Source organism: Megachile rotundata, chromosome 1, assembly GCF_050947335.1.
Source record: "Megachile rotundata isolate GNS110a chromosome 1, iyMegRotu1, whole genome shotgun sequence".
In the NCBI taxonomy this organism is placed as follows: Eukaryota; Metazoa; Arthropoda; class Insecta; order Hymenoptera; family Megachilidae; genus Megachile; species Megachile rotundata.
In genome coordinates this window covers 20,588,154-20,611,971 of record NC_134983.1, presented here as the reverse complement: position 1 = coordinate 20,611,971, position 23,818 = coordinate 20,588,154, and the positions used below count along the sequence as shown (strand labels likewise).

Below are 23,818 nucleotides of genomic sequence, written 5' to 3'. Positions count from 1 at the left end.
CATCATATTCGTATTATATTTATATTAAATTATATTCATGTTGCTGTTATATTTTACATTTGCAATTATGTATTATTATATTATAATAATATTATAACAATATTACATTTGCATTACACTAAAAAGAATCTGAATTACAACTCCCCAAATCTATCAAAGATAAACGCCGAGGTTTCACGTCCACCGATAAGCAGGAAATTTTATCTTTATTCTGGCATAGAAAAAAATGTCAGCAAGACGAAGATCACTTTCTGGGAACATTTTTATCGAGACCTTCATTACCCGGTCGCTTCGTCATTTTAATCGCGAGCCACGGATAAATTTATCGTCGACCGAGATGCTCATCAACCCTTGTCGCTCTGGCTGTTCACGAACTTCCGGCGATCCGTAAAACGTAACGAGGTAAATAGGAAATTTTCCTCATAAGGACGGGCCAAGTTCTCCTTGTTCTCTTTTTTTTGGTGTGTTCTTTCAAGAATAGGTTACCTGCAGGATGATTTTTATCGTTCGGCGTTACCTGGAGGGCTTTTTCGTGGCGGAAATGTCTTGAAAAGGATAAATATCCAGGCTGTTGTTCGGGGGTTTTGTTTCGGTATTTTGTTCTCTTCCGGTTTGTTACCGTCGAGGCTCCAACGGGAACAACGCGATGTAGATTTATTCAAGGGAGGTTGAAAAGAGGCTTGCTTTTAATAATCTTTCGAGAGTCGACCTCGTTAACGCGAGTTTCGTGATACTATTCGAATGAAATGTGAACAATAAAATAATGCGTCGAAACAACGGTGAACAATTACGATCGTTTTTAAACCTCTTTAAAAATCGAGAGGAAATTTTGTTTTCCTAACGTACGACAGAGATAGCTGCAAACGTCGAAACAACGTATTAACTCGTTCTCTCTGTACCATAACACCGAAAGAGTCATGGCACGTTGTTGGCTCGAAACAGCCCACCTGGTTCCCCATTTTACACGCGTCCCTCGAATATCCTCGGAACAAATGCGACAGGTCGTCGAACGTCGCATTAGATTTCCCTTGGGGTAGGAAAAGTTCGAAAACGGACAAACAGTTTACCCCGAGTGCGCGTTGCAAACTGGTCAGCTCTCGTGACTGCCAGATTTGCCGCTATTTTTTTCCATCCTCTTTTCTTTCTCGCGGCCGGGCGTCGAGGTAAATGGAATAGCCTGGTATCCAAGGGGAATACCTGGAGCAACGCACGAAATGGTCGATTCGAAAGCTTTCAACCCACCGGGGCTAACCACCGATTCCACTCCTCTGGTTCTGCATTTCACCCCCTTCGCGTTCAGACTCTTCAACCATTCTACACCACTGTTCATCCACCTCTCTCTCTTTCGCCCTTTCTGTCTGTTGCTCTCGAAAACCCTTCGCCAGACCGCATGGATAATGGCGATCGTCATTTAGCCACTTCCGGTGGTTCGATAACGTAGCGCGATTTACATGAGAATCTTCTTTGGAATTTCCACGAGATTGCGTGCCGGCAGAAGAGGCCGTTTCGCATCAGCTTCGATCGTTTTTCACCGCTTGTTTATTTCGCCTTCGTCTGTGTTTTTCACCTCGTCTCTTCCATTCTGCCGCGATGTCTCTAATGCGTTTTTCTAATCTGATTTCACTGACGTTTCTCCAGTTTGCCTGATAAGCGTTCCAGACGTAAAGGAGTTCCGAGTGTCTTCTTACCATCAAACTAAATCGAATTTATTCTTTCTCTAGAGACAAACTTACATTTGCAATTACGATCTGAGTAATTTTTTATAGTCTTATAAAAAGAAATTAATCTCGAAAACTTCAAACAATAATATTACGTTATATACCGACAAATAAACTTATTTTATGATTAATCTATATATCAAACATTTTCTTTAAATATAATTTTCAATTCATATCAAAACTAAATGATCTTCCGTTTCCTGCTATCCAACGTCGATAAAGTCGCAGTACAGAAATCATTAAAATACCACGACCCTCACAAGATGGCGCGCGCCGTGTTTCAACACCGTTCACACTGCGTCCGCGCAGAGTGAACACTGACCTGTCAGTAGTCGAAAGCGTTGTACTCGTCGTGGAATGATGCTACCGCGAAAATGCGTGATGAAATTTGTGCGTTTGTTATGTCTGGGTTAGGATCGAATTACATCCTATCGATAAAATGTAAAGCTGCGTTTGTGTCGTAATACGGTAACGAGTGTTCGAATTTCGGGATATATTCAGAATTTCAAGCGGCCATCATGGCTAACTGTTCGCTTAGGCTCAATGGAGAGACTAAGTTTCCCAGCATCGCCGAAAAGGTCCATCGCGATTGGGTTAAGTCGAAAAATCCTGAGAAAGTTATCGTTTGCAAGGAATCGGAGGACGTGTTAATTGTTCCCGACAACAATCTCTGTTGTCGATCGACGAGTTGTCATGTCATTTATTGTTGGAATTTTCACATTCTGGCGCGTGGTAAGTGCCATTGTTTTTTGATTGTTTACATTTGTACTCGTCAAAATTGTTCATTATTGTTTGCAAGATTGATACGCAGGAACACAGTGAAAATCTAACGACCAGTAATTAATACTTAAAGACAATAAATGATACTTTATTGGAACAATCTTTGAATGATTAATTTAAATCACAACATTTGTTTACTACAATGTTTTACTTGAAATTTCTTTACACGCAAAGCAAGTTATAGTAGTTTATTGATGTAAGACAATGAATATAATAGAACTTGTTACATTTGTCTAGGTAAACAATTACAACAAGTAGCATTAACTTTGGACGAGAATCGTAAAAATTTTGCTTTGAAGTCGGTTTTATATAATACCAATGAAATTGGAGTGACAAATGGTCAAGAATGGTGTAGTACAGAGTTAGATGCAATGAATACGAAAAGAAACAAAAGCAGCAAAGTACAGTATTACGTCAAAATCTGTTTTGTTGCCAATCAGTATGGTACTTATCGTCAGAACATTATTTTTTACTTTGGGGAATATCCTGTAATACTTCAAAGGATATGCGTGGATTGTTTACCGGTCGAAGACTTTTCAAGAATTCATAAAGCCACGAACTATCAGTTTTCACAGAATCCAAAAACATGGATAAACGAAACGACGTTAATTTGTCGCTTTAAATCACCGTTTGTGCCACCAAAAGATCCCAGAGAAGATAAATTAGCTATGATATATCCGTACCCGGATAGAAACAATTTCTTTTTAACTCAACAATCCCTTACGGACGATTGCTTGACACCAGAAAATTATAGAGGTCGTCTTCACGAATTAATCACGGTGGAAGAATTAGCTAGACACGAACAAATTGCCAGATACAATGAAAGCACGTATATGCGGCTTCTTTGCCATTATATTTTGGCTTCTTCGGGTGATGCATCTACCACCGTCAAATACGCACCGCCTGGTGAGCTCTTTGCTCAGGTGCGAATCTTTTTAGCTATTATACGCTTCTTTTTATTTCTCTATTACTCTACTAATTTTGAAAGATAGCATACGTTTAGCATTAGCTTGTTAGTATACTCCTATAACTATAGCATGCTTGTTTGAAAATTATACAACGCAAAATGTATGATAAATTTTTATCACAGTTACCACTAAGCCGCAGTATCACAGAAGATACAAAAAGCGGAAGACTGTTCCTGAGAGGTTGCAATAGAGTACTTTTCAAGAGCCGTAACTCGAATATAATATTCGAAGCACACATAGAAGACAAGTGTACGCAAACTGTGTACGTAAGACTGTCCAAAATGTGTGTAGACACGTTACACTTGGTGGCGAATACAGATCTGGAAGTGCAATTGCAATTTGTACTGAATCGTTTGCCTTCCTGCGAGTGGCACAAAGCTGTAGATAGCTTGCCCGATGTAGGTCTAGTTTTTTTATGCAAAGCTCATAAGGAGATAAAAGAGATCGATGGTATAACTTTGCCAGATGCCACTATGAAGAATCGTTTATTTAATACGGAACAAAAAAGAGCTCTAGCGATCATAACAGCCCCTATAGAGATTTCTTTACCACCGATTTTGTTACTTGGACCATTTGGAACAGGAAAAACGTTTACCATTGCTCAGGCCCTAAGAGTCCTGCTCACCAGTAGTTCTGAATACAAGATTCTGCTTTGTACCCATAGCAATAGCGCAGCCGATCTGTACGTCAAAGAATTCTTCGACGGTTGGTACAAAATGGAAAAGTATCCACGATTAAGACCCGTCAGAATTTATTACAAAGGTCGAGCCAGAAACACGGTACGTTTCTCAAAGGAGACGAAACTCGTCATCTCCGTTGAAGTATTCCTTTTTTGGTTTCATTGCGCTATTTCAGGTACATCCAGTGGTCCAAGAGTACACCTTGATGCAAGATAACGGTACTTTCCGTGATCCTACCGAGAAGGACCTTCAAGATTGCGGACTGATCGTGACCACTCTGACCACATCCAGTTCATTAACGTGCCTAAACTTGTCGTTCACGCATATAGTGATAGACGAGGCAGCCCAGGCTTTAGAATGCGAGGTTCTGATACCACTGTCGTTAGCCACACCTCAGACCCGTCTAATTCTGGCTGGTGATCAGATGCAACTAGCGCCAGAAATTTATAGCGATTTGGCGAACGAACGGGGCCTAGGGGTCACCTTACTCGAGAGGATCTATGGCATGTATCCGCCAACGCATCCATGTAGGATACATCTTTGTCAGAACTACCGTGCCCATGGAGACATCATCAAGTATACATCCGAGATGTTTTACGAGGGGGTGGTGAAGCCCGGTAACAATTTATTGATGAAGCATCCTGTACTGAAGCCGCTGACCTTCTACGCAGTTCAGGGAGAGGAACTACAGGTACGTTTTCGATACGAAGAATGTTTGATTTCGATGTTGGTTATTTTTAAATTGCAAATTTTCTTTTTGTCGGTCTACAGCAATTTTCTAAACTTTGGTACTTTCAATTGTTCAAACTCCCAACTTGCAAACGGAGTTTATCTGTAATACGAGAGTTTGTTGTATCCAACTCGAGCTCGTATTAACTTGGAGATATCTCCGCTTCGGGGTAATTTCTTGTTTGTTCTTCGACAGGGCGTGTACTCAACAGGATTCGTGCACGTGATGGAGGCACACGAGATAGTAAATCGTGTGTTGGAACTGAAAAGCAGCTGGCCTGTAGATTGCTGGGGACCATACGGCGAGGGATCGATCGGTGTTCTGTCTTATTACGCGGAACAGGTGCAAAGGATACGAGTGGAGCTACGGAAACGCAAGCTATTCGACGTGTCGGTCGAGAGGGTATTGAACGTTCAAGGAAAACAGTTCACCGCGGTGTTTATCAGCATCGTTCGGACCAGAAACTCGTGCAGATATTCGGCGGAGAGAAACGTGAAGGACTATGGATTCTTAACGAATCCGAGGCTGTTAAATACGGCCATAACGCGGGCCAAATGTTTGGTCGCGGTGGTCGGCGACCCGATTGCCCTCTTAACGATCGGTTCCTGTCGAAAGCTTTGGCAGAGGTATCTGGAAATTGCCGATATCCACGGCACGGACCAAGAAACACTCAAGTATCATCTCAGCCAGATTCCCGAACTCCCGCTGGCCACGCCGTTGAACCCGTTGGCGCAGGAGTTTGTCCCCAGGAACAATTTCTCCCTGGTCGAGTACGTGCCGGTACCGATGATATATCCGGTCTTTCACTACACCGATACGCCACACGGTATCGTCGATAGTTCCAGTCGAAATTGAACTGAATTTTTACGCGTCGATTTTTAAACATCGGGATGTTTCCTACTTTCGAATAACTTTGGATGGATTTAATTGTTGTAACTAGTACTCCGGGCTGGTTAGTTGCCCACTCGAAAGTTGGTGTTCGTCGTAGAGCATACTCTGATTTTCTTCTTTTTTTTCGAGATCTGTTTTAGCATTTATTTTTAATCGGAACGAATCAGTGACTATACTGAAAGGGAATTCAAGTTTTCTTTCATGAACATTTATACTCTTCGTTGTACAGGCAGGATTTTGTGATAATCGATCAATTTGTATATACATAAATACATACGTAAATATATTTTCTTCCACCAAGCAGAACGATAGTGTTGTTTATCTACTTCACGAATCCTGTAGTTCTTCATATTTTTTTTCTTTGTTCCAATTTCCAATCTCTAAAACTTCCCGAATCTTCACGAAATTCTATCAATAAGCATTTCAGCCGAGGGGAACGTATTTCATAATCGATCAATTCTACAAGCCTCGATTAATCCGTTCGTATCCATCATATTTCTCCATCCATCAAATTAATTCCAAGATTCCTCTGACTAAAAATCTATAAATTATCACGCAATTTGACTCGCTCCAGTTTCACCGTTACCCAACCCACAATACTAATTGTATGTATAATTTACAACCCGGTTCCGCAAGCGTCGAATTGAATAGCAGCATTTTTTACCTCGCGTTGATATTTATTCGCGCCGTAATAAAGACGCGTTATTATTTCTCGTCGCTATTTGTACGAAAGCCCGGAAATAAAAGGAACGCGTCTGCCTGGTGTTTGCGGTTCGCGTTCGCAGCTGGAGGAGTCAAATGGTCACGAACGACTCTCGAATAGCTGAAGAGCCACGTGAAAAGCGAAAAGTGCTCGAGCGATTCTTTTGAAAAAACGCGGCCGACTTCAGTTTCGCGCGTCGAATGAATGTGGCCGACGCGGCAACGAACAAAGCAACCTCGTCCGCTTTTATTTTGATAATTAAGGACCACTCTCGCGAGTATTACGAACGGTCGTCTTCGAAACAAAGGCAACACTTTCCATTCGATTCAACGGTCTTGCATTTCGCGCAAATTAAACGGGAAAATCTTGCGGATATTGCCCGATCGGTTCAATGAGTGGCTCGGGAAAATAGCTTGAGAATGTTAGGCGTTTAATTGGACCAAAGATGGTATATTTGTAAGCTTGTTTTTTAATTTTTATGTTGGTATGTGGTTATTGATATGTAGGCTTATATTTTGTATCATTATGTTATGTTAGACTTTATGTACTTCGAAATTAGTTGTTTATAATTGGATATTAGTCATTTTATTTATGAAATGTTAAAGTAGTTATTTGTAATAGGTTTTGAGCTTCAAATTGATATAACATAAGTGCCATTTTGGGATACTTTTATGTCATCGAATTGTATCAGGCTTTATAAAGGTTTCAAAATTGGTCATTGTTCATTGTAATTGGTTATTATCCATTTTATCTATGAAATGTTAAAGTAGTTATTTACAATAGGTTTTGAGCTTTAAATTCATATATCATAAGCGCCATTTTGAGATACATTTATGTCGTCCAACTGTATCAGTCTTCACAAACGTTTCAAACTTGATCATTGTTCATTGTAATTGGTTTTTATCCATTTTATCTATGAAATGTTAAAGCAGTTATTTACAATAGGTTTTGAGCTTCAAATTGATATATCATAAGCGCCATTTTGAGATACATTTATGTCATCCAACTGTATCAGTCTTCACAAACGTTTCAAACTTGATCATTGTTCATTGTAATTGGTTATTATCCATTTTATCTATGAAATGTTAAAGTAGTTATTTACAATAGATTTTGAGCTTCAAATTGATATATCATAAGCGCCATTTTGAGATACATTTATGTCATCCAACTGTATCAGTCTTCACAAACGTTTCAAACTTGATCATTGTTCATTGTAATTGGTTTTTATCCATTTTATCTATGAAATGTTAAAGTAGTTATTTACAATAGGTTTTGAGCTTCAAATTGATATATCATAAGCGCCATTTTGAGATACATTTATGTCATCCAACTGTATCGGTCTTCACAAACGTTTCAAAATTGTTCATTGTTCATTGTAATTGGTTATAATCCATTGTACTTGTAAAATGTTAAAGTAGTAATGTATGATAGGTTTTGAAGTTCGAATTGATAAGACATGAGAACCGCATCAGACTTCACAACGTTTAATATCTAGAACACGGTTCGAAATTGGTCGAACACGAAACAATTTGTACGCGATACCAGGCGCTGAAAGCAAAATGCGAAGAAAAGAAGGGAAGGTAAAGTGGAAGTCCTCCGATAAGAATCAGGGGTGCAAGGGAATATGCATTCGAAGTTAAACCCAATTTTCTACTAACAAGGACGGTATCGCCGAGGGCATCGACGGAATTCGAGCAATATTCTTGCTTGACTCCAACATCTCGGAACGACAAGTCGACCAAGCGCACGGAATTTATAGTAGATACTTCCGTGATCGCGACATAGCAATTTTTTAATTTCCCTTCGTAACGTTACCTCCGATAGAATGTATCCGCACGCATATTTTTCGCAGTTCGGGAATTTCTGCGAAACCTTTCGTAAACCAACGAATTTTCAGCGTAATTTCTGCTGCTTTTGACCTGCTGTTAAATTGAATTCCGTTGCTGCCTTTCACTTAACACTCTTTGGTATTTTAATTAAAAAGATGTTCAGCTTTAATTACACTTAGCTTAGACATTTTACGGTGTTTAAGAATTTTTGCCTCAACAACGTGTTTAGTTAAACGGCGTTTATTCTGTTACAGACTCTTTGATATTTTGAAAGACATACGTTTACCTTGCTAACTTATAGACACTGATACATTTTTGATGAAATTTTGTATAATTGTTCAGTAGATCTATCTGTTATATTCTTAGGAATATAATTCGTTGGTGTTTGTTCTTTACTTCAAACGAAGAATCACTCCTTTTGTTAAAACCCACTTACACTGCTCATAGTAAACAACGAAAGGCAGTAAAAAATGTTGAAAGCAAAAGATATACCGTAGCAAAAAATATACATCTACATATCTACGTAAAAGGTTTTTAAAAAATATTTCTACAAAAATTAACTTCTCCCAATTAAAAAAAATTTTAATTAACTTTGCCCCGAATGAAAGAGTGTACAGTGACTAAAGCAGTATTCACTACCTCGTAGGTGGAGCAAAAACACGTATTTACGATGCGAGGTAGACGTAGGTAGTAATTCCTTGTAATACTTGCAGTACTCCTTATTTGACGTAGATGCTACTGGAACTAATATCTCGGTCGTTTTAATATCGAAGTAAAACGCAAAGATATTACAAGGTTGCATTAACGTTTTCAACCGTACATCCTTCTTCTGATTGTAGGCGGAGAGTTATATCGGCGACATTACGTTCCATCCATATTTATATCGGAGAAAACGGGACGCGATATATTGTACGCCCGCAGCTGCACTGCCTTCTCGTGATTTCTGTTCCGTGAAAGATGCGTTGCGCTGCAACACGCGTCTATATACGTTCGTCCGAACGGATTGAAAATCTCCGATGACGTAATCATTTGCAGATCGCGCGTATCATGAAACCCGGACAGAAAAGCTTTTAGAGCTGGAAATCATTTCGAGTAGTCTTCCCGCACCATTCTCCGATAAAATAGAAATATTTTAAAAGCAAGAACAATTTCCGCGAATGGAAACGTTTTCGCTGCTGCATCACATTTTTCGAACTGACGAATGATTTTTAAACTGGAGCGTTTTATTTGAAATAAAATACTATCTCAAACTATTATCAATGTCATCAAGTTTATTGGAGTAAATTATTTTTTGAATACACATTATTTTTTATTTCTTATTTGTATCTTCGCTTTGAAATTTCGATCACTGAATTATTTGAAGTAATTCTAAAATCTGTATGAAAGCATTTTCATGAAAATTTCTGAACCATTAATGTTAAGCTTATAGCATTTTAAGTATTTAGAAGACTGTTAAATCTAGATCAGGCAAAAAACTGATCCACATAACTTATCGTTAGACATAGTTGTTATAAATTGTTTGCACATCGTCATAAATTGTTTGTGTATCGTTATAGATTGTGCAAATTATTTGCAGCAGTCGCGAGCAATGAAAGCGTTAAAGGAAAGCAAAGTGTTAGTTATCGCTAGCTATTAAGTGAAACTGGCTATCAAGAGAAGTGGCGTCACGACAAATTAGTATTATCTGTGCTATCGTCGCCGTTGCTATAACTAGTCGCTAACATAATTTTATCGGGGCCACGGTGCGGGTAACAACATGCTGACACAGTGCGAGACAATATCTCGAAGCAAGTGGAATCCGGGCAGCGTGTCGTCGAGACGATGAAATTACGATTATACATGTGCACATATGTGGAAATCCGCGGATATGTAAGCTGTACCTCAAACACGTATCGTTTGCTGGTATCGAAATTCTTCGATGTAGACATATATTATTTAACATTGAACTTTTATTATAGAAACTGGGGAGAGAATATTCCAAGAATAATTAATTAATAATTTATTACTAATGAAATTTCGTTCGCAATTATTAATTAATTATTCTTGGAATATTCTCTCTCCAGTTTCTATAATAAAAGTTCAGGATTTTGTATAAATAATATATATCTCTCCATCGAAGAATTTCATTAGTTACTAATGAAATTTCATTACTAATTTAGAACTTAAATTAACTACACTGTAGAAGTTATACTAATAGGTCATATATTTTTATTACAATATAGGGCAGAGAATTTATATTGCAAGTATAAGGATTTATGAATTAAAGCTAGAAATTTCATTAGTTGAAATTAAGTTAAAGCGAACATAGAAATTATCATGCTAATGCATCGAATCATGCTAATAGATACATTAGATCATGTTAATAGAAATACATTTTTATTGCGAATGAATATGCTCGGACATAATTTACGAGTTTAATGATTAATCGATAAATTAATGATAACTTTGGTTATTTGCGAAGTAAATTTACAAAATAATACTGATAATTAATTATAATTGGAGTAGTAACGAAACGAGTGTGGATATTTATGCATTAATGATATACCAAGGTTTGCACATATTATGTAATTTGTCGGCTGTGCATTTTATAGATTACACGGCTTATGTACGGTTTGCGAACATCGATACATCATAAATTCATAAATATCGACCTGGTAACAAATAATAATAAACGTTTCATCGTTGCAGAATATTATTAATATATTCTACATGTTTTTGTTCTGTGAACTGAGACAGGTTACTGCTCTTTGTAAAATGAAAAAAGCCACGATATTATATGTTCTTTTGTAAGAATTATATTTGACAATTTATGTTGTTGTTTATTATTGAGGGCGTCGACTGCCGTGTGTTACGATGGTTGTTACAGAACTGCTTCGAGGCAGTGTCGATTCGCTAATGAAACATCAGATTAAGAGAAAGAAACATTACTTTATAATGCAATATAGTATTTATAAAATATAAGGTGTCTTACAACTATAGGTCCCTGAAGGTACGTGACATGATTCTGAATAACATTTCTCTTTGCATAAATGGGGTTTGAAGCTTCGTTTTTGAATTATTAAGGAAAAACACGGACGCATGCGCAGACGCGAAGATGGCGCATGCGCAGACGCAAGAGCGACAGCTTCGAGCCTAGCAGGTCCCTCCATTTCATGAACCTACAGTTGTGAGACACTCTGTGGCGCTTGCAGGTCCCTTTTACAGTTAAATTATGATTTTACGCTGATGCATCGATGTATTCACCAAACTCTATTCTTTAATGCAACCCAATATCAATCATTTATTATCCTGACCCGTCATCGAAACGACAAAACAACTTACAAATATATCATAGCACCACTTACTCTTCTATCACATTTGTTTGTTTAAAAGAGAGTAGTAAAGTCCCAGTCAATCATCCAGTACGTTTTAAGTGCGTAAACATCCGCGCATAATCATCTGAAAATTGTCACGTGTTGAGGTACTCAAGAGCGATATCGTACGCGTGCATCATATGCACCAGCTACCCGTATGTGTCTCGCGTTCGTAACAATGCTCGGGATGTATATCAAGCTGTGCCTGTCATCGCCGTATCTAGCTTACCCAATATCAGCTCGGTATTAACTCGGAAATGCCTGGCTGGCTGATACAATTATCCTCGTCTAGCCTCGAACGAGCCCTAATTAACCGACGATTAATCTTTAAAGTTGCCCGAGACCAGGGTAAACTAACTCGCCCCCGACCGGCTCCTCTTCCCTCCATCAACCTCGAACTTCGAACTCGCCTGTTTCTTCCGCCATTTTTTTTTATCTTTCTCTTGTGCTTTCACGACGAAACTTTGCTGGAACGCGTTATCCACTTTTTGCAGACCACCTATTCGAACCTGCTGCCTCCAAAAGATTTCAATTAACGGCCGAATCGCTCCGGGCGTCATTCGTCTTCGCGAAACGATCAGCGCGATGCAATTAGGACAAAGTTTTCCTAGACGGTCCCGGCTATTTCGAGATACGCTTCTCGACAATAATTATATCGACACCTGATTCCAACAGGGTTAAAGGTTTCTTCTAACTTTTATAAACTTTCGAGAATTTGCAGTAAGGATGGTCTACGCTTCATATAGGACAGTTTAACGAAATTATTATCGTCTGATTTCTTTCTGGCCATCGGCAGTATTTGTTTATGAGTATGGTATCGATAAGTATGATATATGCAAGCTGTACCCAAGTCTCCAAAGTTTTACGTTTCCAAATTTTTTAATTTCAAAGCTTCCAAGGTTGTAAATCTTCAAATTTCCAAATTCCAGTATGATCGAATCTCCAAGTCCTCAAATTACAAAGTTCTTAAATTCCAAAACTTCCAATGTTCGAAGTCCTCAAGTTGCAAAGTTCTTAAATTCCAAAACTTCCAATGTTCGAAATCCTCAAATTTCCAAACTCCAATGCGATCAAACCTCCAAATTTCTCAAATTACTAGATCTATAAATTCCTAAACTTCCCATATTCAAAATCCTCACACTTTCAAATTCCATGGTCGAATCTCCAAGTCCTAAAATTCCAAAACACCTAACACTACAAATCCTGAAAAAATCATTTGACACTTAAAAACTAAAATTTACAAATTCAGGAAAAGAACGCGTTTTTCTAAAATTTCTATTATCGCAAAAAGTAGAGCGCCCGTGGGCGTACTCGAAAGGGCAGAAAACGGAAGCTGTTAGAAGCAAATGTTTACCTAATAGATCGTTTAAAACGGAAGCGATTACAAGAGACTAATGTAATGGGTAATTTTAAATTGCAAATTACACGGAAGAGCGTTCCTGTTATCTTGAAATCGTTAAGGGAATACCAAATTGCTCGTCGATTGGTTCGATCAGCCATATCAAGGCGGAATTACGACGTAAAGATATCTCGGTGAACGCGTTCATCCATTAGCAATTGAAAATCGAGCAAGGAAAAATCGTGAATGGATCTCGGCTTTCATATTCATCGTTCCCCGTTTTCTCGTTCGATCGCCATTAACTCGTTAATCACGCGAAAGACGAGTTATCGCGTCGTTTGAGCCCAACCCCTTCATCGATGAGGAAAACTCATCGACGAACTTTTACAATTATAACCTTTAATAGCTTGCTGTTATATCACCTAACTATCGCCGCGATAATACCGCAAATGTTCATTCCTGTATTTTATCCTTTGCGGTCATTTTCCAACTTTGACAGACTCGTGTTTCGTGACTTCTGCGATTTTATGGTTTTGGCGCTTGCTGATTTATTCGTCAGGTCAGACAGAATCACAAAGAAAGTTAAAATGTTATGTCAATTTTGTATTCAGAGACTTTGCAAATTATAGCTGGACTTATAGCTTGAACTCTAAATTGAAACGTATTAAATATTCGAGTAAGATTTATCAGGAAAGTGCAAATGCGTCATCGAAGTTAATAGAGATTAATAGGAAATGTACAAATTTCTTTTGTAATTCTTAGGTCTATCGTCTTCCATGTTTAGCGAATTCTCAATTTTCTTAAAGTACTAAACTTTTGACGTTGCTAAATTATCGAATTTGTTGGTACTGTAATTCGGGTACCCTTCTTCAGACTTTCATGGCGTCTTTGTAGAACGTATCGAGGAGGTAGCTCTCCGTGTAACGCGATTTACATACTATTAACGACGCTATTCTACGCAGTTCTTGTGTACTATACTCTACTCACGTTATCAGAATTTCGATCACTTTATCCGTTAATTTCTAAACTTGTTCTATAATTCCTACACTTATAAAAAATCTGCAACTCAATTAATCAGACCTGTTTGACCTATTCAAAGTCAAAGACCTATTTTATCTATTTTAACAGTAAAACAACCAAACCGGTCAAATGACCGCTCCACAAGTTTCTTACTATAACAAACACATTTTGTTAAAATACATTCCTTGAAATCACCATTGATTTTCATTAAGATAAAGAATGAATATGTGCACTAATTTATGTTTTGTCGTTTGTTTATTTCTTTTTTAATTTCAAATTAAGTACACATTATATGCCGATAGGTTTAGTGTGTACCAATTTATGTTTTGTCGTTTGTTTATTTCATTTTTAATTTCAAATTAAGTGCACATTATATGCCGGTAGGTTTAGTGTGTACCAATTTATGTTTTGTCGTTTGTTTATTTCATTTTTAATTTCAAATTAAGTACACATTATATGCCGGTAGGTTTAGTGTGCACCAATTTATGTTTTGTCGTTTGTTTATATCTTTTTTAATTTCATTTTTAATTTCAAATTAAGTACACATTATATGCCGGTAGGTTTAGTGTGCACCAATTTATGTTTTGTCGTTTGTTTATTTCATTTTTAATTTCAAATTAAGTGCACATTATATGCCGGTAGGTTTAGTGTGTACCAATTTATGTTTTGTCGTTTGTTTATTTCATTTTTAATTTCAAATTAAGTACACATTATATGTCGGTAGATTTAGTGTGCACCAATTTATGTTTTGTCGTTCGTTTATTTCTTTTTTAATTTCATTTTTAATTTCAAATTAAGTACACATTATATGCCGGTAGATTTAGTGTGCACTAATTTATGTTTTGTCGTTCGTTTATTTCTTTTTTAATTTCATTTTTAATTTCAAATTAAGTACACATTATATGCCGGTAGATTTAGTGTGCACTAATTTATGTTCTGTCGTTTGTTTATTCATTTTTTAACTTCATTTTTAATTTCAAAGTAAGTGTACATTCTATGTCGGTAGGTTTAGTGTTAATTTCAAAGTACAGGTTCAGTTAATCGTATCCGATGAAAACAGCGGTAACAACGAGTAACAGTATCGATAAAACACATTCCACGATGTAGAAATATTTTTCGCATCAATCAATCATCCGAGCGATCGATCGATTCTCATCAATCGGTATTCGCGGGACAGAACGATACAAGTTTGTTTCTGCTTTTGTTCTTCGCGTCGTGGAACGAGCGGAGGGGCGATGTTCGACACGCAGTTGCCAGCGAGATTCGTTAGGCCGCGAGTTTAATCGAACGCGTGTTAAAGCACGCTACAAGCCTCGGAAAATTTCAACGGCCTGCCGGGGAATTGACTTCGCGTATCGTGTCGAGAATAATTTGCAATCGATCTCGTCGAACGGCGAAGGGCCGTGTTCGTCAAATTTTTCCCGCCACCGAAATTTCCAATTAAACACGCTCGAACGGTTACGGTCCCCGGGGGAGGGATCCTCCCACCCTCAAAAATTCACAGAATGCATAACTGCGATATGTCGATTTCGATCCTGACGAACCAAATACTCTACCATCTGTCCACATTCCTTCTAGCAAACACCTTTCATTTTTTTCCTTCTTCATTCTTTTTTATTTTGTCGAAGTTAGAAATTAGTACATTTGTGGAATTTGTACTTTGGTACTTTTCATTTTTATTGTTCTTGTAGGAGCTTTGCTCTGTTTTTTTTTATTTGTGAAAGTTAGAAATTAATTTGTTCAATTATACAGTACTTATATTATTTTTTTTATTTGTGTAGGCTAGAAATTAATACATTTGTTCAACTATGCTTCAATACTTCTTTTCATTGCAATCGTCCTTATATTATTTTTTTATTTGTCTAGGTTAGAAATTAATACATTTGTTCAACCATGCTTCAATACTTCGTTTCATTGCAATCGTCCTTATATTATTTTTGCTTTATTTTTTTATTTGTCTAGGCTAGAAATTAATACATTTGTTCAACCATGCTTCAATACTTCGTTTCATTGCAATCGTCCTTATATTATTTTTTCTTTGTCTTTTTTATTTGTCTAGGCTAGAAATTAATACATTTGTTCAACCATGTTTCAATACTTCGTTTCATTGCAATCGTCCTTATATTATTTTTGCTTTACATTTTTTATTTGTCTAGGCTAGAAATTAATACATTTGTTCAACTATGCTTCAATACTTCTTTTCATTGCAATCGTCCTTATATTATTTTTTTATTTGTCTAGGTTAGAAATTAATACATTTGTTCAACCATGCTTGAATACTTCGTTTCATTGCAATCGTCCTTATATTATTTTTGCTTTACATTTTTTATTTGTCTAGGCTAGAAATTAATACATTTGTTCAGCCATGCTTCAATACTTCTTTTCATTGTAATCGTCCTTATATTATTTTTTTATTTGTCTAGGTTAAAAATTAATTCATTTATTCAGTTATGCTTCAGTACTTCGTTTCATTCCTATCGTTCTTATTCTGCTCTGTCCCTTTTGTCTGAGTTAGGTTCAATTATACTTCAGAAGTTCCAAGAGCAAGAGGAGACTGCAAAAATCATGTACTTCGATTTAAAAATACGATGCAATTGTCGAGTACAACACTACACTCGTAAAGAGGACTCGATCCCACGAGTATAGTACTCTTTGAGCCATTCATCTTTCTCCTTTGAGATTTTTCTGTATCGACACTGCTAACGGAGTTATAACCCGATGCCACCCTCCGCACAATCCAAGTTTCATCATCGAAGAATTTTCAATATAGTAGTAAACTCCAAATTGCAAAGATTCTTAAATAGTAAAAACTCTTATGTGGTATGTGTGTGTGTATGTACTATGTAATTGTATGATCGACATGGGTGCATAATATGAATGAAGCTTGCGTATGGTATGATTGAAGTTTGCATGTAATGAAGGTTGCTAGAAGATTGTAAGATTGTCTTTTTGGTGCGATCGAATGTTTTTGGGAGCAAAGCTAAGAGTGCATTGCTTCGTGAGAGATTGTGAGATAGAGACGTGAAAAATTTGTTAATTCGTGAAGTTCCATTTGTGTTGCATTTAATTAATTACAACCAGTCATACTTTGTTAATAAATTTCATTAATTTTTCTAATTATTAAATATTATTCTACACTTATAAAACAGGCTACTACAAATGACCCATTTTTCTAGAATTACAATAGAATTGTAGTAGAGCGTGAAGAGGAAGTTAAAAGAGAAAATCGTAAGAAAAGTCTCTGGCACTTGTGTCTTCAATTACACAAAGTGGAGGATTCAGAGTTCGTTTTTTAGTGTTTTCGTTTGGACCATGACCTGTAATTCACCGTCCATATCGAAATTAAATTGAAACAGCGAGCGTATCGCGTCGCGTCGGGTAGTTTTGTAACCGATTCTGGAAAACCACTCGGTTGCAATTTTGCGAGCGCGTAACAATTCAATTAAATCGAGGCACAGAAGCTTCCCTGTACCGTGACCTGTCGGGATATATCCCTCTTGGAATATGAAAAACCGACGCTCAAAATTTGTCGAGCCTCCCGCGGATAAATACGCTCGATTTCGTCGCGTTCCGATTCGATCATCGCCGAATCAAATTAAACGAAACTCTGACAGATTTTAATTTCACCCGGCAACTCGTCCGTAATTCGCTAAAGTAATTAACGGCAGACGCAACGATGTTCTTTGTTTATTAACACTTTCACCCCTCTCGGTTACTCGCCATTTTCCCACCGAACTTTTATTATTTTTATTTACTCGTCTGCGGAAAAATCATCCGACACTCGTTTCAACTCTGCGTTTAACCGTTCGTGTTCGTTTTTAATTAATTGGTGTACGAGATAAATCAAGAAAATATTAGCATATTCATTTGCATTGAAAAATTCAGGTATTTATGAAATCATCCCTCGCGGAGATGAGAATTTTCAGACGCGGCGGAAATAATTTATTTCGACGTCAAATCAGGTTTTAATGAAACGTACATTATCGTTTAGCGTGTCAAATTTTTATTTGGACTGGGATATACGGTGACTGAAGAAATATTTAGATTATGTTTTCTATCTTAGTCGATGTCAATTAATTTCAAGACACACAAGATAAATCAGGAGATAGGTATTTTATTACGTTAAAAAATTTTTGTATTATATATTGTATTTTTTTTTAAACTCAATTATATAGAAACTGAGTTTGTTAAATTCTTTAACAAATTTTCATTACTTATCAATGTAACTGAATTTAAATGCAGAAATGTTTAACAAAATTTTGACAGAAAAACCTGTTAAATCTAACAAATTTTGATAGCATCAATTTTGATCAAAGCGATTAAAAACAATTTTTCCCGAACATGCATTATTGAAAAGCAACTATGAAGCTATAGAGTGTACAATAAAACAGCGAGATTTACTGAAAATACCATTCAACAGGCGAATAATGACGATTTCATAAAAAACGCGAGTTTCGCCGTATTGAAACGGTCGACATTAACCGAAAGATTTAACGACGGGTTATTAAACGCGATAGGAATCGGCATTAAATACTAAATGCGTGTCCGTAAATTTTCATGGATTCTCGCAGCAGCCAATGATACGGGAGTCCGAAACAGGATTCGAGCAGACCCATCGTATTATCGGTTATTTCCAACTATTCGATGATACTCTTAGAAATAGCTCGATATAATTTCACGCCGTGAAATCGTTTATTGCGAAACTCTATCATTACCCGATAAAGTTACGGCAGTTTCATACTTTTTAGACGTATCAGGTCATTGAAAATATTATTCGATATTTATTTTTCTACCTTCGCTTTTTTTAGCTCCTTGCAATTTATTTAGCGTGAGTGCTGGATGTATGGAATTATTATTTGTTACAATGTGAAAATCGATGAAGAAAATTAACTCTTACGTGTACTTTCGTGAGTTTTATTCGGGACGCATTCACAGTTCAAATGTGACAAATTTTACTGAAATTTTGAATACTCTTCAACTTGAAATTTAGGTATAAATATCCTTTGCATAATCAAGGATCACTGAGTATAAAATACTCACAATATTTTAATTTTCTTTGTTTAGTAAGATATCGGTTACTAATGGTAAGGTACTGGTATTCAATTCAGCCTTAACTACGAAAACCATAATTATACTTAAATTCAGCGTACTATAAATACGAGAGAAATTAAGTGATAAGATACTGGTAACAAATGGTAAGATACCGGTATTCAATTCAGCCTTAAAATCATAACTATACCTAAATTCACGCGTACTAAAAATACGAGAGTCTGCCATATTTAAATTTCCAGTCCATAGCCCTCATCGTAGCGGGGTTTAACGAATACCCAATCAATCGAAAATGTCTTTCGTTATCGACAACCTCGTAATTCGTACCGATATTCAAATTTATCTTTCATAATCGAGTTTATGGATGATAAAACAGAAAGTGTCGTGTTTTTCGTATCGAGAGCGCCATTTTGTCGTGAAACCGTGTTCCATTTTCATATCGAGTCATTCGACACGTAACAATCGCGCAACAGCCTGTATTTCGACGCGTAAATTGTTCACGATCGAACGGTCCTATTTTGAATCACTCGATAATCCGAGATCTCGTATTCGCGACACGTCGCAGCGAGATATATATTTTCGTTCAGCCTTGACAAAAGAACGAGCAGAAATATAAAAAAGATTTCTTCTTTCTCGAGCCGGGCCGACTCCTCTTTCAGCAGCCACCCTTATCCGTGGTGCCTTCCTTTTTCTTCCTTCTCGTTTTACTGCCGCTTTTTATCTTCCCCGGGGTGTGATTTGGCACCTTGCCCGACTCGATACCGATGCCTTGGCCATTTTCAGGGCAACGGGGAAATAAGAGGACCCGAAAAACGTTAAGAACGTGGCTGGACCGCAGTTCTCTATCTTGGAATTCTCGTGGAAACCGGGATCCGCAACGATCTCGTTCGTGCAGCTGCAATATTTCCGGGACTCGAGCTGTCCCGTCTATTTTTAATCCAACAACGCTGTAATTGCCTCCGCGAGAAAAAGAATGACGCCATTTTCTTGCTGCTGTCTTGTTGCTCTTCGCTTTACGCTTTTTATCGATTTTCAGCTTACACAACCGATCTCATGATTTTCCCCAAAATAGGGCTACAAAACTCCTCTCCGTTTACGGGGCAAAAATTACTCTTTTCACGCTACCTTTTATAGGAAACACTGTTTTTCCAGCTTGAAAACAGTGATGGACGTTTGCAGAAAAATTGCACTGCTTTTTCGACGCATCGTTTTCTCGGTTTTCCTCCTTCGTATTTTCAGTTTTAGATTGTGTTTTTAGTACACGGGGATTGTCGAGAATTAATAATGCGGGGAGAGAATTAAAGAATAATAACTGTACAAATATTTTTCTATAAGAGGAACTTGTTCTTAAATTTTTTTTAATTTTTATTTTTTTACTTTTTACGTACAGGACTGTTACATGGACTTGTCCTTACATTTCTTCAAATTCGTATCTTTTGGTATATTTTTATTTTTTACACAGAGCTCTTACACGGACTTGTCCTTACATTTCTTCGAATTTGTATCTTTTGGTATATTTTTATTTTTCACACAGAGAACTCGCAATGAAAAATTATGGAAAAAATTCTTTATCATATTCTGCGTTGTCTATAATCTCCACAAATTTTTTCGGAATTTTTGCACGTCTCCAAATAAGAGAAAAAAAATTCTCATCCTGAGTTTGTTTGTAATTACCCTTTGATTAAGACACAGGGTTGAAACCTGGCACATGATGAGGACTCGCAATAAAAAATTGTGGAAAAATATTTTATTATGATATTCTGCGTTGTCTATAATCTCCACAAATTTTTTCGGAATTTTTGCACGTCTCCAAATCAGAGAAAAAAAATTCTCATATTGATTTTGTTTGTAATTACCCTTCGGATTAAGACACAGGGTTGAAACCTGGCACATGATGTTGCTCTTTTTTAACTTGTTAAAATCGATTCAAAGGTGCTTTTGACATTTTTATATTCTTTACAACAAAGTTTCCGAATTTCATGTTTGAAATTTCTAAATCTGAGAGTTACGAAGAAATCTTGATAGTATTACATTTTTAAATTTCAGTTCCAAGTTCAATTTTGTACTCCTAAATTTCCAAGCTTCCGAATTGATAATTTTCACAGCTGCAGCCCAGAGTAGTAAAGGTGGAGAGGTACAAGTATATTCGAATAATAAGAAAGTAGAAAAGGAATAGTAGACGGGAGTTGAATCACAAAGCTTTCACGATCACGCGTATGCACGTGTGTTTGACAGTCATTCAGACAGCGTAATCGCAATTGGAGTCACGTGCCAACCATTCTGCGCGAGTAACGTTTGCCAAAATTTCCTTCAAATGCCGATCGTCCCTGTCAGCTGCATTCTACAAGGCAAAACGTGTCGATCGAAGTGAAAGATATTGCAAGATAATACAACAAAGTAGTCATCAAAACGTATTCAGTCTTCCACATTATTTTGCATACACCTTAGTAATCGAAAAGTAACCAAAATTTCTTCGATGATTTCAAAGTTTTTCTATGAAAAATCGAAGGACTTTTTTTAAGAAAGGAACAATTGCCTTTACGCTGGCAAAAAGCGTTAGAAAGTGATGGAAATTATTTTGTTGATTTAAGATTTCAGCAAACAAAATTTTGATTACTTTTCCCCTAATATATTCAAATCAACGTTATTTTATAAGAAAATTATAAACACTGGGTGCAACTATAGTGCTTTTAAGAATAATCGAGCACAACAGGTGAAAATAGTTCTTCGAGTACCAAAACCAAAGGTTTCCTCGCTACATAGCCATCTCTATTCATAAACAGTGACAAAGAATTGTCCGATCCAATTTAAAGTTTGTCTATTAAATTCGAAATTTTCTCCACTCGAGAATCAATCGTCGATTCAAACGATTTTTATTCCATTTCAATCGTTTATATTGAAAACGTTCGACCGTGACACGATGTAGTGTCCTCAAAATAGACTGGAACGACCTTTCAGAAACAATCTGCACATTTTCATTGGCGCAGCGAAGAGATGAAAAAAAGGAAAAACGAGAGAGATCGCGGACGAAGGTCGAGACAAATAACGAAGCGATTATCAACCGGGTGATTCGTTGCTTTAATTGATATCGTTTACGCACGCGATCCGAGAAGCAATTAATACTTGTTCCGTAGCAGAGTTTCGTTCGTTCGGGGGCGAAATCGGTTATTCGAAAGGGGAACACACTCGAAACCGATTCCTCGAATCTTCGTTTCAACCGTATCCTTATCAAAGCCGGAAACAGGATACACGGGCTGCCTTTTAGGAGAAAAGAGCAATTAAACGCGACGCCGTATCGCTGAATCGTCTCTTATCGGGACAAGCCTTATGATTATCGATTATTTCTACTTTGAATTCTACTATATTTTTTGAGGTTTTAAATGTTATTTGACGTTCTTTAATTCGGTGGACTATATTTCATTTTTGATAACACTTCTTAAGGGTAGTTTTACTGTTGGCAGATAATTTTATAAATTACTGCAATATTTAGTCCGGTGGACTATATTTAATTTTTGATAACACTTTTTGAGGATAGGGCTGTTGGCTGATAGCATTTTTAAAAATTACTGTCGGTATGGAATTAAGAACATTATAGCTGAGGTGTTTACAAGTTAATTTATTTACACCGTCAATTTTTTTATTTTTCTTTTAAAAATTACTGTCGGTATGGAATTAAGAAAATTATAGCTGAGGTGTTTACAAATTTTATTTATCTCCATCGTTAATTTTTTTTCTTTTTTCTCGAGTAGTGAAGGGTTTGAGTATGGATCGAACATTAAATCCTTGTACTCAAAGGCAGTTCTGCTGGTGACACATCTTTAAAACTTGTCACGATAACAATCATAGAATTAAGAAAATTATAGCTGAGGTGTTTACAAGTTTATTTATCTCCATCGTCAATTTTTTTTCTTTTTTTTTCGAGTAGTGAAGGGTTTGAGTATGGATCAAATATTAAACCCTTGTACTCAAAGGCAGTTCTGCTGGTGACACAACTTTAAAACTTATCACGATAACAATCATGGAATAAAAGAAAAAATAACTAACTATTTGCAAGTTACAATTGTTAAATTCATTAGTTTATTTCTTCTTCAATGTAAGCAGCATAACATTTGATTATGTATGAAACATCAACCCTCTGCAATTTAAGGTTATGTTTGTTGTTAATGTATAACAACTTCAACAATAGGTTAAACGATTACTATAATCAAATTAATATATGCTTAATATTTAAAACAGTAATAAATAACAACTAAAAATATGCCATTGTTTAATTGCTGATCTGAAGACATTCAGATGTGAATTAATTTCAAACTTCTTCTTTCTTATCATTTTATCTGAAAGTATTTTTTTATCATTATATATTCTTATCATTTTATCTGAAAGTATTTTTTATCATTATATATTCTTATCATTTTATCTGAAAGTATTTTTTATCATTATATATTCTTATCATTTTGTTTGAAAGTATTTTTTATCATTATATATTCTTATCATTTTATCTGAAAGTATTTTTTATCATTATATATTCTTATCATTTTATCTGAAAGTATTTTTTATCATTATATATTCTTATCATTTTATCTGAAAGTATTTTTTATCATTATATATTCTTATCATTTTATCTGAAAGTATTTTTTATCATTATATATTCTTATCATTTTATCTGAAAGTATTTTTTTATCATTATATATTTTTATCATTTCATCTGAAAATACATATGTCTCTCTTTTGAATAAACATATTCAGTTACTTTACACT

At 36.3% G+C, this 23,818-nt stretch overlaps 2 protein-coding genes and 1 long non-coding RNA gene across 6 annotated transcripts in view; 2 read left to right on the top strand and 1 right to left on the bottom strand.

Annotated features, from left to right (window-relative positions):
• Window positions 1-23,818, bottom strand: part of PH4alphaEFB (prolyl 4-hydroxylase subunit alpha-1) — a 386,407-nt gene that overhangs the window by 29,541 nt on the left and 333,048 nt on the right. The window lies entirely within an intron of this gene.
• The window catches only part of LOC143263971 (uncharacterized), a 72,133-nt gene that overhangs the window by 31,886 nt on the left and 16,429 nt on the right, over window positions 1-23,818 (top strand). The gene's annotated exons all lie outside the window — the stretch shown is intronic.
• LOC105663921 (Helicase with zinc finger) lies at window positions 2,010-6,073 on the top strand. Its single transcript, XM_012296002.2, has 5 exons — window positions 2,010-2,450; window positions 2,736-3,421; window positions 3,589-4,245; window positions 4,322-4,837; window positions 5,072-6,073. Exons 1-5 carry the CDS (start codon window positions 2,237-2,239, stop codon window positions 5,729-5,731), a joined length of 2,733 nt encoding a protein of 910 aa, XP_012151392.2. The 5' UTR covers window positions 2,010-2,236; the 3' UTR covers window positions 5,732-6,073.